The 15,529-nt window shown below is 34.6% G+C and overlaps 1 protein-coding gene across 1 annotated transcript in view; it reads right to left on the minus strand.

Annotated features, from left to right (window-relative positions):
* LOC149897427 (5-oxoprolinase) overlaps positions 1-14,310 on the minus strand; it is a 33,086-nt gene extending 18,776 nt beyond the window's left edge. The window contains exons 1-14 of the mRNA XM_090116107.1: positions 14,148-14,310; positions 11,735-11,926; positions 10,428-10,719; positions 9,386-9,584; positions 9,029-9,126; positions 6,753-6,860; positions 5,579-5,731; positions 4,672-4,811; positions 4,252-4,319; positions 3,662-3,795; positions 2,759-2,910; positions 1,912-2,057; positions 1,071-1,212; positions 217-349 (exon numbers count right to left, since the gene is read on the minus strand). Coding sequence (XP_089972233.1) covers positions 217-349; positions 1,071-1,212; positions 1,912-2,057; positions 2,759-2,910; positions 3,662-3,795; positions 4,252-4,319; positions 4,672-4,811; positions 5,579-5,731; positions 6,753-6,860; positions 9,029-9,126; positions 9,386-9,584; positions 10,428-10,719; positions 11,735-11,926; positions 14,148-14,309 — 2,119 coding nt within the window. The 5' untranslated portion in view covers position 14,310. The remainder of the gene's footprint in view (positions 1-216; positions 350-1,070; positions 1,213-1,911; positions 2,058-2,758; positions 2,911-3,661; positions 3,796-4,251; positions 4,320-4,671; positions 4,812-5,578; positions 5,732-6,752; positions 6,861-9,028; positions 9,127-9,385; positions 9,585-10,427; positions 10,720-11,734; positions 11,927-14,147) is intronic.
* Positions 14,311-15,529: the final 1,219 nt, after the last annotated feature.

Consider the following 15,529-nt stretch of genomic DNA (forward strand, 5'->3'; position numbering starts at 1 on the left):
CGAAAGAATTTTTCAAATCGGACCAGTAGTTCCTGAGATTATCGCGTTCAAATAAACCAATAAAATCTTCAGCTTTATAATATTAGTATAGATATAGACCACCACAAAATCATCTAGAAATGGTCACCCTACAAAAATCTGTATTACTTTGCAATCTTTTTTTGACACAAACAGTCTTATTGATTTATTTATCTTTGATTAAAGCTAGAATCTGACCTGGTTCCACTAGTATAGTAGAAAGACTGTCCATTATGATGGCTGGTCCAGCTATTTCTTGCTCCGGTTTGAGATTTTCTAATAAATACACGTTTGTATTTTGGTATCCACCTTCGAAGTATACTTTTACTGTCTGAAATCAGAAAAAAGGGAAATTAATATTAATAAAGTATATGTAGCGGCAGGCTCCGACAACGTCCGTTATTTATTAAACACAAAAGGTCCGCCCCGGCTTCGCCCGTGGTACATATTTCGCAATAAAAGGTAGCCTATGTCCTTTCTCGGGTATCAAAATATCTCCATACCAAATTTCATGCAAATTGGTTCAGTAGTTTAGGCGTGATTGAGTAACAGACAGACAGACAGAGTTACTTTCGCATTTATAATATTAGTATGGATTGATCGTGGCGCCGTCATATACCGGGTGTAATCGTTAAGTGTGCACAGGCGATTATTCCGTAACTATTGCAGATATCAAAAATCTTTAAAGTGATATCGAAAGTACTTAAACTAATGAGTAAAATGGCCGTAACATTTTTTTTTAAATAAAACGAGAAGAATATCGATGCTAAGTATGATGAAAATTATAATGGTCATGATTTATGATGATGGTGATAATCGTTAGGATTATGAGATTTATATTATGACTAGCGGTCCGCCCCGGCTTCGCACGTGGTACATATGAAAAATAGATGTTGGCCGATTCTCAGACTTACCCGATATGCACAGAAAATTTCATGAGAATCGGTCCACCCGTTTCGGAGGAGTATGCAGACTAACATTGTGACACGAGAATTTTATATATAAGAAGATGATGATGATTATTATAAATTATGATGATGAAGGCTATTCACCTTATCAACAGGCGGTATGACCCCCTTCCCGCTAGGCGGCGCCACTTCCTCAGCGACCTCGCTAGTGCCGATACCGCGGACGCGAATGTCGTCAACTAGTACATCACGTTTAGATAGAGTGAAACCGAACTCTTTTTTATATCTGTGGGAGGTGTTTTTGTAATACAGTATACTGTATAGGAGAATTTTTAAATTATTATCTATACTAATATTATAAAGCTGAAGAGTTTGTTTGTTTGTTTGTTTGAACGCGCTAATCTCGGGAACTACTGGTCCGATTTGAAAAATTCTTTCGATGTTAGATAGCCCATTTATCGAGGAAGGTTATAGGCTATATATCATCACGCTACGACCAACAGGAGTGGAGCCACGGGGGTGAAACCGCGCGGAGCAGCTAGTTTTTAACATAAAACTAAACCATTTTGAAATTTTCAGAATCAGACCAAATTGAAATGGGAAGCACTATCTTCCAAAAAAAGAGAATTATCAAATACGTTCATTCAGGAGAAAGTTCCAAGGTAAAAAAACAATCAAATTTAGAACCTTCTTTGAAGTGTGATGAAAAGTTACAGAAGTAAAGGGAAATGCTATAAGTAGTGTAAACATTTATTTTGCAACATCATAGAAAAAGAAACATTTGTTTAAAAAAAAAGACGGGTTGCACTGGGGAGTGCCGGCAGAAGTGAAAACTTGATTATTAACGTTGAGCATGTTTGATATCCATCCGTCTTACGCTTTTTCGGTCAGGTCACGTGTCCTGACGCGAGTTTAAGATTTTATACCCAACGCCGCTAAAGAAGTTTTCACTTCAAAAATAAACAAACAGCATTATTATTTTTACCTGTTAATAAAAGAAGCATAGAAATCCCCATGTTTAGTGTGTTGGGCGGAGTCCCCAGGGCTCGGGGGCACCATGAGGGCGCAGTCCGTGCCTGAGTAGCGCAGGTGGAGATAGGGCTCCAACACTATTTGGGAGTCTTTGAAACCCTGCATAGTGGGAAAAGTTTGTATTTTAATGCTAATTTTATGTGTGTGTGTGATTTTTTTTTGATAAAACAAGTTTTAGTGGAATAGAATTTTATTTAACTATCCTAAATGTTATTGAAGGTGGTTTAAAAAAAATCAAATATGGTGGAATGCTGCACAAACATTTTACTACAATTTATATTTATGTATCGTACTCGAAAGACCAGTATTTTTTTTTCGTTTGCGATATTGCAAATTCATTTATAAATTTCATCATCAATTTAAATCAATTTCAAAGCTTAAACTGCTAAAGGAGCACATCTGTCCCGAGTGAACGGGACGCATGATTATTTTGATGTAAGAGCGATAGTGATTGGATATTCTAAAACTAAGTCAATGTACGAAATTCATCGTGGTTCAAAATCATACTTTTGCATTACCCAAGAGAGCATGCGGGCTTAAAAGAATTGTGAGATCCTTAAAACATTACCTAAAACAATAGAAAAGGGAAATCACTACATAGTATAAAACAAAGTCGCTTTCTCTGTCCCTATGTCCCTTTGTATGCTTAAATCTTTAAAACTACGCAACGGATTTTGATGCGGTTTTTTTTAATAGATGGAGTGATTCAAGAGGAAGGTTTTAGTATATAATTTATTAGGTTTTAGACAAAGCGGGCGAAGCCGCGGGCGGTAAGCTAGTATTTCTTAGAAATAACTTACCTGAGCCCTCAACTTATCCCTACAAGTGGCAGCCAATACATCCAGTAATCTATCCAACTCCGCGAAGTTATTAGGCGCGTACACCAGTGCACACGGCTGTTGCGTCTCCTCTACTACATCCGCTAGAGCCATGCCGTACGCTGATAGGATACCTGTATGTAAATTTAATCAGTATAGATCTAGGTTTGAATTACTTCTCAATATAATATATCTATGTATACACTTTTTTGTATACACCTTCTACCTTTTTAACATTTTTCCTATATCCAAATAATAAAAATTCTCATTTATAAAGCATTTGAATGTTATAAAAATAAATATCCATACTTAATATTATAAATGCGAAAGTAACTCTGTCTGTCTGTCTGTTACTCAATCACGTCTAAACTACTGAACCAATTTGCATGAAATTTGGTATGGAGATATTTTGGTACCCGAGAAAGGACATAGGCTACCTTTTATGCGAAATATGTACCACGGGCGAAGCCGGGGCGGACCACTAGTTATATATAATCTGTATATAGTTGTTCATACCAGCTCCGCCCCTTTTTTCACAGTTATTAATTCTATCAACATTATGTGACAAATCACACATACCAAAAATAAATTATTGAAATCCGTTCTGCCATCCCGTTCCCTGACTTAAACAAGTGGTGAAACACGACTTTTTTTGAAAATCGATAATTAAAACAAATATTTTGCTCAACACCCCACAAGATAAAACGAAATATCAAAACACACATAATAGAATTTCTTTTTTAATTTGATTCAAGAGGAGAGTGAACAGGTACATTCTAGGGAAGCGCGCTCCATCTTAGGCCACATCTCAGCTTACCATCAGGCGAGATCGTGGCCAAGCGCTTCCCTATTGCAGCGTAAAAAAAAAAAGATTAATCCACCTACCCGCATATTTATGTATCAGCACAGTGGATATCCCCAGTTGTTTAGCCACAGAGCACGCATGTTGCCCCCCCGCCCCCCCGAAACACGCCAGAGCGTGCGCGCGAGCATCGTAACCGCGCGCTGTTGTTAATGCCCTATAAGTTTTTTATGCGGGTAAATACATTTATTTTGTCACATGCCATTACATGTTATTTGTCCATTGCGATAATGACTTAGAGTTAAAAGTAAAAACCTAACAATTAAAACTGAAAACTAAAAATTATATTTGTTTATTTCACATTAATTATATAGACAAAAAAATTAATGACGATGGTGATGAGAACGACGATGGTGATGAGGACGCCGATGGTGATCAGGACGACGATGACAATAATTTCAACAAAAAATAGCTAAAGCCTATAACCCATTTTATATATAGCCCATTTTAACGCTATTTACAAAATATCGTATCGTATAAAAGCGAAAAAAAGATACTAGAATATAATATTATATACTATGTAGATTACAGGCCTATTTGTGAATATAAAAAATAACTATATTAATAAAAAGGCAAAAGACAAAGTTTTGAGTTAAATTTATTATTTATTTACCTTACCGGCCGGCACATAGCTTCATTGGCAACTTTTATGAAGCCCATCGCCACTTCCTCTAAACTCATCTGAAATATTTGACATTTTTAATGTCTGTGGTTTTCGTTACTAAGGGCGTATTCAGAAAGAAAGCTTGAAACTTATAAGCGCTTATAAGCGCCGATAAGCGCTTATAAGCGCTGGTAACCCGCGCAGGAAAATATATGACAAGTTCCAACAAGTTTCAACAAACTTGTCGGCGCCGATCAGCGCTTATAAGCGCATGTTCATATATTTTCCTGCGCGGGTTACCAGCGCTTATAAGCACCGATAAGCGCTTATAAGTTTCAAGCTTTCTTTCTGAATACGCCCTAATACAAAATCATGCAGAAAAAACAAACTGTCTGGCTATAAATTATTTTAAAGTCGTTTATTATATACCTCCTTCGCACCGTCTTTCATTAAAAAGCTGTTTATTTCTTCCGCCATCTTTTTAAATGCAGTAACAGTAGCTTCTTTGTCCAGTGCTTCGTTTTCATTTGGACCGAATATTTTTGGGAAATATTCTGGTAGAAGACGTCCTGGAAAATAATATAAATTATTACAAATTTATTTTTGTATAAACCAAGATCTCATGTTTGGATTTGAGCATTGGTTATTATCAAATCGAAGTATCATATGAAAAATACTATGTTATGAACTTGGATGATTTTTAACCGACTTCAAAAAAAGGAGGAGGTTATCAATTCGGCCGGTATGTTTTTTTTTTTTTATGTATGTACACCGATTACTCCGTGGTTTCTGAACCGATTTACGTAATTCTTTTTTTGTTCGACGCGGAATGGTGTCGAATTGGTCCCATAAAAATTTTATTCGGATAGGCCCAGTAGTTTTTATTTTATGAGCATTTTTGTCTGTATTTGTAAATGTTGCAAGTGCAAGTTTGAAGTCGGTTGTTTTTAACGCAGTTATATATTATTTTAATTAGACTAAATTAAAACTAGTGAAGATTGATCAAGACGACTACTAATTTGGACAAAACATTAGTAACATTGTTCATCGTATTTTATACTACATTTCATGTAAAATTAAAATAATTGAAAGTTTAAGGGCCGATTTTTCAATGCTTGGATAAAACTTATCCGTCCAATAAAGTATTACACGATAATATTAAAATGTCACGTAAACTGTCAAATACGGGCAATTAGAATACGTTTTTAAAATGGTAGTTTTATGCATTATTCGACGAATAAGTTTTATCCAAGCATTGAAAAATCGGCCCTAAAGTTAAAAGTTGTGTTTTAGTTTTAAGTTTTTAAAGCATGATCCGACTGTAATAAAAACTTACCCAGCAGCAAGTTAGCATCAGTGACAGTAAGAGGTCCCCCCTTCCTATAGCAAGCGGGTCCGGGCTGAGCGCCGGCTGACTGCGGGCCGGCAGCTAGCAGCCCGCTGCGGAACTGTAGCGCTGACCCTCCCCCCGCCGCTACTGTGTTTATATCTAGCGGATATACGACATTTTTAACCAACTTCAAAAAAGAAGGCTCCCAATTCGACTGTATATATTTTTAAATGTTTTACTGTGTGTGTCAGAAGTGGAATGTGTATCTTATTTACGTGTTATAGTGACAGCAAGGAAGCGGAACTGCAGTGCTGACCCTCCCCTTGCCACTACTGTGTTTATATCTAGCAGATATACGACATTTTTAGTGTTTACTGCGTGTCAGACGTGAGATGAGTACAACACGTTTATATCTAGCGAATATACGCCATTTGAGTGCTTTAGTGTATGTATCAGAAATGGAATGTATGGATGTCATAACTTTGTGTGTATATAACACAGTGACAGTATGTGCCCCCCCCCATTCTTATAGCAAGCGGGCCGCTAGCAGTACGCTGCGAAACATGAGCGCATGCTCTTCCAAAAGATACAAGCTAAAATATAAGCCTAGTAGGTTGATGATGCTATTATAGGTGATGTAATTTATGGTAGGATATATATATGAAATCCGTATTCTTGAAATGCTATAATTTTCAGTAATTAAATTGACTGACCGATTGGCTTGGTTGGTAGTGGCCTTGCCTTCTAAGCCAGAGGTCGTGGGTTCGATTCGCACACGGGGCAAATATTTGTGTGATGAACATAGATGTTTGCTCTGTGTCTTGGTGTTGATTATCTATATACGTATTTATTTAAAATTATATATATATGTATGTTTATCAGCCATCTGGTTTCCATAACACAAGCAAAAACTTAGTATGGGATCAGATCGTGCCGTGTGTGAAAATTGGCCCGGAATATTTATTTATTTATTTAAAAATATTAATTAACTAGCGGTTCGCCCCGGCTTCGCCCGTGATAACTACGTGTTTAAACTATCCTATCTCTCAAGTTAGATCGAACTGCACATGGTGTGCGAATTTTATTATAATCGGTTAAGTGGTTTAGGAGTCCATTGAGGACAAACATTGTGACACGAGATTTATATATATTAAGATTATATCTACTTAAGTTACATTACCAAGTTGTGGAGCTTGTATGGTAACACCAGCGGTAGTGGCTTCGTGCACATGTTCTAATGTTCCCGCGTATCGAGACACATCTGTGGATGTGCCACCCATGTCGAAACCTGGGTGGGGTAAATAAATTATATTATTAGTCTTGGTTCGACCATATTTTAGTTAAGATTAGTGTCAATTTTAACAATTACAGTAACGGTGACTTTTCAGTAACTGCGAAATGAGTTGTACCACCATATTTTTTAGCATTGCTAACAGTGTAAACAATTAACAGTTAATGTTAACAATATCTTTAATAGACTGGGGTAGAAGCCTTTAAAAATAATGAAAAGATAAAAAAAATCGCAGTCGGATGAAACCCATTAGAAAAGGAGGGGAATATGATAAAAATGTAAGGAAAAATAAATTACGGTCAATCTGAGTTCGGGAAGCGGGAGGGGGGAGCTTTTAAGAGAAAAAAATGGTTTCTCTCTATTTCCGACAAAACTACAAGTCCTATAGAAAAAAGTTCAATGGCAAAGTTGTAGGTAATAAAAAGATCTACAACTTTTGTATTCACATTTTTTTCACATAACCTCAAAATTTAGGTGAAAAATTCAAAAAACCAAGTTTTTGGTCTTTTATTTTTATCTCCTTCAAAATTTATTTTTTTTCTACGAAATTTGGTGGAAACTTACTTTATTATGTCCCAAATACACTGTAATTTATTTGATTTAAAATATTTATTTTTTCACCTTATTTTGAATTAATACCAAAAAAACAACCTAATTTTCAATCGAAAAGTCACCCGTCAAAATATCAGCTTTTTTCAAAAACTTGGGGTGCCTTTTATTCATTGAAATCTCTACTTTCATATGGTGTAAAAAAAAATAAACACCACTATAGTAAATGTTCTCAGGAAATGCATACAAACAGTGTGATAATGAGCTTTTACTAAATCAGGCACACTTCTTGAACTCTATATCTTCTCTTGTATCGGCTTTTCGGTAATATTTCAAAAGAAAAATAATTATCTGTTCTAAGTTTAATATTTTACAGCATATTCAAAAGCAAAATGATGTCGATAAAAACATTTCAGGTAGTTCGAGAAGTGTGCCTGATTTAGTAAAAGCTAATTTTCACACTGTTTGTATGCATTTCCTGAGAACATTTACTATGGTGGTGTTTATTTTTTTTACACCATATGAAAGAAGAGATTTCAATGAATAAAAGGCACCCCAAGTTTTTGAAAAAAGCTGATATTTTGACGGGTGACTTTTCGATTGAAAATTAGGTTGTTTTTTTGGTATTAATTCAAAATAAGGCGAAAAAATAAATATTTTCAATCAAATAAATTACAGTGTATTTGGGACATAATAAAGTAAGTTTCCACCAAATTTCGTAGAAAAAAAATAAATTTTGAAGTAGATAAAAATAAAAGACCAAAAACTTGGTTTTTTTGAATTTTTCACCTAAATTTTGAGGTTATGTGAAAAAATTGTAAATACAAAAGTTGTAGAACTTTTAATTACCTACAACTTTGCCATTGAACTTTTTTCTATAGGACTTGTAGTTTTGTCGGAAATCGAGAGAAACCATTTTTTTCTCTTAAAAGCTCCCCCCTCCCGCTTCCCGAACTCGGATTGACCGTAATTTATTTTTCCTTACATTTTTATCATATTCCCTTCCTTTTCTAATGGGTTTCATCCGACTGCGATTTTTTTTTGTTTCAAAAATTATCTACTCTAGTCTATAACCGGTTAAATGCAAGTCAGTATAGTATAAGTACATTCAATGTAGTATAAAATTACGAAACAACAGAATTCTTAAGAATTCAAGCCAGTCCCCAAGCAACACAATTTGCTACCCTACGCAGAAACCGCGACTAATTCTCTTCCGTGTAAAGTATGGAAAAAGAACATGCAAAAAATCATATTGCTTTTTATGACTTCTATGTTCTGACTCATACATTATTTGTTTTCTCTATTAAAAGCTATAAGCTGTGTAAAAGAGATAACACTAGACGGCATAGATAATACTACTATAAAATTTGTCAAGAATTTTTTATAAAAAAAATTGTTTGTTTGTAAAGTAGGTTTACGATCGAGATGTTTACGTGATAACGTCTTATTGGTGGCAGCGCTCGAGATGAGACGGGAGATCGGTCCGTCTCTCTCTCGTTATACCTGCGATCGCGCTCGTGAGGTTTTGGTGTGACACAAGTTTCTGAACATGTCACCCGACTAAAACGATTTTAAAAACGTTATCACGTTAAAAAATGTTTATACATAAAACTTACCTATGACAGGTAAGTTAGTCTCCCTCTGATAGGAAGTGAGCGCGTATCCAACCACCCCACCAGCGGGGCCAGATAAAATAGCGCGGGAACCGTTAAACCTGAAAAAGTTGTAGGAAAATAAATTAACTCTATTACATAAGGTATATTTAATTTAAAAAAACACCAAAAAATTGTAAATACAGATTAATTTCCACAGATATTTTCTTTAAAAAAATAATTCCCTAAACATCATTATTAAGTAGGCTAAAAATTGCTTTTTTCTATCTATTGGTTCTAAATCATACATTTTAAAGCTTAACATTGTACAATGCTATAACAAAATCGGGCAAAATTAAAATTAAATAAAAAAATACCCACATATCCATCGGCGTCAACCCCCCATCGGACTGCATGAACAGCACTTTCCCCTCCAACCCTCCCGAAAACCCCTCCGCGAACCCCTTCACATAGCCTCTAATGTGGGGGGTTAAGTATGCGTCTGCGCAACTTGTGTACCCACGCGGGACCAACCGGGCCATGGAGGTTACCAAGTGAGATAACGATATTTGGGGAAATCCTGCAAATTTGAAGAAATTTACGAAATAGAAATAGTGAAAAATAAACTTCAAAACAGGACAGAAATCGTAGGGTAATCCTGGAAAGTATACTGCTAAAATATGGCAACAATCAAGAGCAAAAATAAAAAATAATAACGATATTTGGGGAAAAGTAGTGGTCTTTGATGAAATTTATAATAATGAATAGTGGAAAAAAAAACTTCTAAATGGGATAAAAATAGGTGCGATAATCCTGGGAATAAGTCTCTACTAAGGAAAGAACAAAAATAGCAAAAAGAGCAAAAATATGTGGCTAATCCTGGTAGATAAAAACCCCATATTATGTGCGGGACCAGATGGGCCATGGAGGTTACCAAGTGGGCTGTGGGATAAGAATATTTGGGGAAATCATGAAAATTTATAATTATTATTGATACTGGAATAAAAGTTCCATATGAGGCAGAAGTAGCTAGGAAACTCCTGGAAAGTAATCTGCTAAGATATTATAATAAAAAGCAAAAAATTAATGCAAAATAATGTTGATAGATCATGCAAACATCAAATATTTTGAAAGCTAAAATTACTTAAAAAGTATTGTAAAATATATGCTTTTTTAATTTATCATATTTATCAAATAAAAGTTCAAATTTATTGTCTAATGATAAACCTATTTTGTTTAAATGGGAATTAAAAATGTGGGTACTTTGCAAAGTAATCTATTCATGTCATGTCATAATTATTAACCCATTGACCACCGAGCGCCCCGATCGGGCCACGACACAATACATTTTCTATTGTGTCTGTGATTTCGGGGCCTGATGGATAATAAAATAATAGATTGAGTTACGCACACAAAAACTTACCTATTTCCTTCGCAATTTTGCCAATCTGCAACTCATGTTCATGATAATTATAGCTATGTGCGAGTACAACAGCAATACTTTCTATCCCTTTCTCTCTTAATGCAGTTAGATCTTTCCTAACAGCTTCTTCATTGATATCTTTAATGACCAGAATTTTCTGACCAGTCGTTCCGTAGACTTCTTTCCAGTTTAAATTGGTCTTTTCGATTTGACAACGGTCTTCTAATGCTGGTATCACTCTACAATCGACTTCGACTACTTCTTTGTAAAGAACTTCTGGACGATTTATATTCTAGGAAAGGTTAGGTCATTAAAAATAGTATAAAAAAAAGACGGATTGCACTCCGGGAGTGCCAGCAGAAGTGAAAACTTGATTATTAACGTTGAGCATGTTTGATATTTTGGAATGGTATCCGTCTTACGCTTTTTCGATCAGGTCACGTGTCCTGACGCGAGTTTAAGATTTTATACCCATTACAGAAAAAGTGCTCAATGCCGCTAAAGAAGTTTTCACTTCAAAAATTCATATGAAATTTTGTATGGGTGCAATAATGTTATACCCATACAAAATGCTATTGGTATAACATTATGGGTTATAATTTTTATTGTTAGATAATAATTGTTTGGTTATATTAGAAAAACTTTGATGACATTCTCAAGAAATTTAAATTATTCATTTGACTTGTAAGTGCAAAATATTGACCTCCTTCTTATGACCCATTTATCTAATTTGAAAGTCATAACAAAATTGACTAATGCTGTATACAGGGTGTCCCACTGTTGGTAGGTATACTAAGTTCAAAGGAGGTTATACTTTTGCATACGCTGAGTACGTAAAAAATACTTATAAAATTCCAGACGCATTTTTTTTCAAATAGGTGAATTCTTAAAACTCATATGTGTACACCCATAACAAGCAACCCGCCCAACTTTGCCACCAGCACGTGAGCTATCGTTTAAGATAATGTTTTCATAGACAAAATGCTCACATTAGAGAAGCGGTATATGCCGGCTGCGCAAAGCTAGAGAAGAAAACATGGATTTTCAGGAAAAATTTAGCAAAAATTTTTTGACGTAATTTTGTTGTTGTATTTTTTACGTGATCAGTGTACTATGCTAAACTACAAGTCCCTTCGCGCTTAGTATACCAATAGTGGGACACCCTGTATACTCTGTTAAAATTAATTTTTATCATAATAAAATTCAATTAGTTCTTGTTATTGTGTTTGTGTACAGAAATTATTTATTTACATATTGATACAAAAACTAAGTATCTCTAAAAATATAACTGTTTGAAAACAACTTACCAACTGGAATATATCCGGCCTCGCCTGGTTTCCAATTAACAGCAAATCTTTAAATCCCTTATTGATAACCAGTGCCATATTTGCTCCCTTTCTTTCTAGTAACGCATTGGTCGCTACTGTGGTACCCATTCTTATTGATTCTATGAGCGATGAGTTCACTTTACCGTCTTTGTCTAGAGCGTTTCCTGTTTCCTGAAATGGTCAGAATATGGGAGTTTTTGTAGATTTCTGATATAAATAATATAAAAATGAATCGCAAAATGTGTTGGTAAGCGCATAACTCGAGAACGGCTGAACCGATTTCGATAATTCTTTTTTTATTATATTCCTTGAAGTACGAGGATGGTTTTTATGTAGAGAAAACGTAAATATGTACCACGGGCGAAGCCGGGGCGGACCGCTAGTTTCTGATATAAATAATAAATTAAATAAATAAAAATTGGTTATTTGTTTCATAACACAGTGTAGAGATTGTCTAATCTAAAAATGAACGCCCCTCCACTGTGTTTACGCTCACATTCAAAGTACGTGTATAGACGCAATACACACAAATTGGTCTGCCTCATTGGTCGTTCAGTCCTCCAGTCCAGTCCATGCCCGAACGACAGGACCAGTTGGCCAACTAGTGCATAGATGACGCGATGCACGACAGAACGGACGTGTCATTCCGTACATAGCGCGCTCTCCCCGCCATACAATGCTAGGCACCTGAACTGATCGCCCGATTAGTTGACAAATCAGTGCGCGAGAGTCAAAGTTTGCAGTAGAATCGCCGCGCGCACACATATAAAGTGGTTCAATAATTATTTGTCCTCACACATTGAAACAATTAAGTTTAGTGGAGGGGCGTTCATTTTTAGATTAGACAATCTCCACTACAATAAGCATTGAATACAGTAAAAGAAATAGCATATTATAATAATGGACACTTTATAAAGTTACTAGCGGTCCGCCCTGGCTTCGCCCATGGTACATTTTTACGTTTTCCGAGATAAAATATAGCCAATACGGATTCGGAATAATGGTAAAAGAAATTTTGAAATCGGTCCAGTAGTTTTTGAGCCTATTCAATTATACAAACATATAAAAATACAAAGGTTTCCTCTTTATAATATTAGTATAGATATAACTATATGAATTGGCTGTTTAACATGTGGCTAATATAATGATGCAATTTGAAAACAATTGTAAGAAATAATATCCTATGTGTCTGTTTTAAAAATCAATTATTAAGTAATCAGGCTATATCAAAACCTATGTTTTTTTTTATGTAAAACATATGTGTACCAATGTCCATTTATTACATTAGCATCCTACTTTGGCTACCTCAGTCACATCTATCTAATTCTTCCCATCATCAATTTAAAAACAAATTAAGCTGATTAATAGAAGATGAATAGTTTCAATCAATTGCTTCTCAAGGTGAACATACCGCAGTTGTGGTCACTGTTTTTAACCGATTTAAAAATAAAAAATGAAGTTCTCGATTCGGCCAGTATATTTTATTTTTATTTGTAAGTTGTCATTACAACTAAACTACATAATATTATATTATAATAAATTTTAAAAACTTGAAAATCTTAACTGTTTGACAAGCAACTAATATAAACATTATAAAATTTATCATCAAAATTGCTTCACCCAGGTAAAAGATAACAAACAAAAAATAATTTGGAAAATCCAAAAGTGCACGCCTCATCATTTTTTTTTAATAAATATTTATTAATTATTATTTTTGTTTATTTAATAACAATTAAACCACATCGAATCAGACCCTGAAAAATGAAAGGGTTCTATTCCTGAGCATACTCAAGCGTAAGAGAAAAAAAAAGACTCGATTAGTAAAGTATTTCGGTCGCTATCGTGTTAACAAGAAAAAGGATCCGCACATACAGACACACGGACGTCCAAGACAGAACTTTTTTAAACTGTTTTTTAACTAGTTTAAATAACAAAAATGACATCAAAAATATCATGAACGTTAAAAATAGTGTTTTTTCTTAATATGTGTGTGTATGTATTATCTTACAAGTGCAATGTATGATACATAAAGACATTTTAAGTTTGAAAAATCAGATGTTTTGCGCGAAGTGACAGTAGTACCCACCTCAACGCTTCGCTTATGAGGCGTGCAATTGGTTAGACAACCAATTTTTTGTTTGTTATCTTTTACAGACATAAAGTCGGTTTACTGACGATAGTTGAACGTGACAACGTCCGATTGTGCTTCTTTGTCGCTCGTTCCACGCTCTCGCTCGCACTTCAAGCCTTACATGGAACGCCTCAGAGCGAGGTAACGCCGCATGAGTCATGTTTTTTCGTGCGTGCAGCTGGCTATCAAATTATAAGACGTTGTCACGTCAAAAAGCAAATTAACGACCTCTTTATAAAGTTTTTTAACTTCCCAACTCACTTCTTGTAATATCCTCCTAATCGCCTCTCGTGGAGCATCATCATAGTTCTGTGGGTCAACAGACAGCAGCTTCATAACTCTGACTTTACCGTTTGGGCAGCGAGCGAACACATCTGTGAAGGTGCCTCCACGGTCGATTGCGAATTGGAAACCCTTGCCCATTGTGACTGAAAAATGTAAAAAAATAATACTTAATCTTATAAAACCTGTTTTAACTAGCCCAACTTTGAGAAGTTGAACTCAGATAAAACTTTAAAAAAAAGATCAACTAAAAGAAGGCTTTTTAGTTCATCTGAGCACTTGAATTTAAATTCATAAGATTAACAAAATAAATCAATTGAAAACTGCAGACTATAAATTCTAATACAAAACAACAGCTATAATAGGTACCGACATGAAATTATTCCAATAAATTTACTACAATAAAATTCATTGTTTAATTAAAGAAGATAACAAGCTATTTTAAACAGAGTTGAATTTATATAATTGTATTTATCTAATACACATATTTGTATTACCTATTCTACAGATAAGATAGAACTTGCTCTTTCAATTAAAATATCATCATAAGAATGTACACTTTTCTTATTCATTCAAAAAGTTTGAACAAAAAAAATGTGTTCTGGGAAATTTATAAATGGCCAAGAGATTAAAAAATATTGCCTTCAGATTAAAATATAGGCAATTTATAATCATATCCGGGCTAGACTCAAAAAGTACCAGCTATCTACTAGTAATTATTCTGTGCTATGGTATGGATTTCCTTCAAATTTGGTACAGTCTACAGAGATACCTTGAGATCTGAGTAAGGACATAGGATAGGTTTTATTCCGGAAATCCCACGGGAAAGGGAACTATGCGGGTTTTTCTTTGACACTGCGGGCGAAGCCGCTGGTGGAAAGCTAGTAGGTACCTACATAATATGATAATTTCATAAATATCAATAAGAACGTTAATAATAATTCTTGTTAGCTATTACTAGAATTTACAACTATAATCCGTATGTACCAATAGGCCTTAAAAATAATTTGCACTCTAAAGTCTAAACCCAAGGATATATAATTTAAATTTACTTACCTCTTCAATAAATATTGAATAAAATTATTATTATTATACACACTTGAAATACTTGAATGAACAAACTGAATGAACTATGTACCGGTCATGTACCGGTAATAATAATAATTTATTTTATTTTGTGAGGAGCAGGAAAATAATTAACAAAATAAATTTGAATTTGGAAATTGGAATGCTGCGAACTAACCAATTCCTAACTCAAATTTCAAAATGGTAAAAACAAATTAACAAAATACGACTTGCGTTGCGAAATGTCAAATTGTTGAACAAACTCTCAGCTGATTGAGTAAAATTTCACTTGTGAA

Source organism: Colias eurytheme, chromosome 25 (genome assembly GCF_061535395.1).
Source record: "Colias eurytheme isolate Ceu_HAF_F1 chromosome 25, ilColEury1 Martin Lab GWU primary, whole genome shotgun sequence".
Classification (NCBI taxonomy): domain Eukaryota; kingdom Metazoa; phylum Arthropoda; class Insecta; order Lepidoptera; family Pieridae; genus Colias; species Colias eurytheme.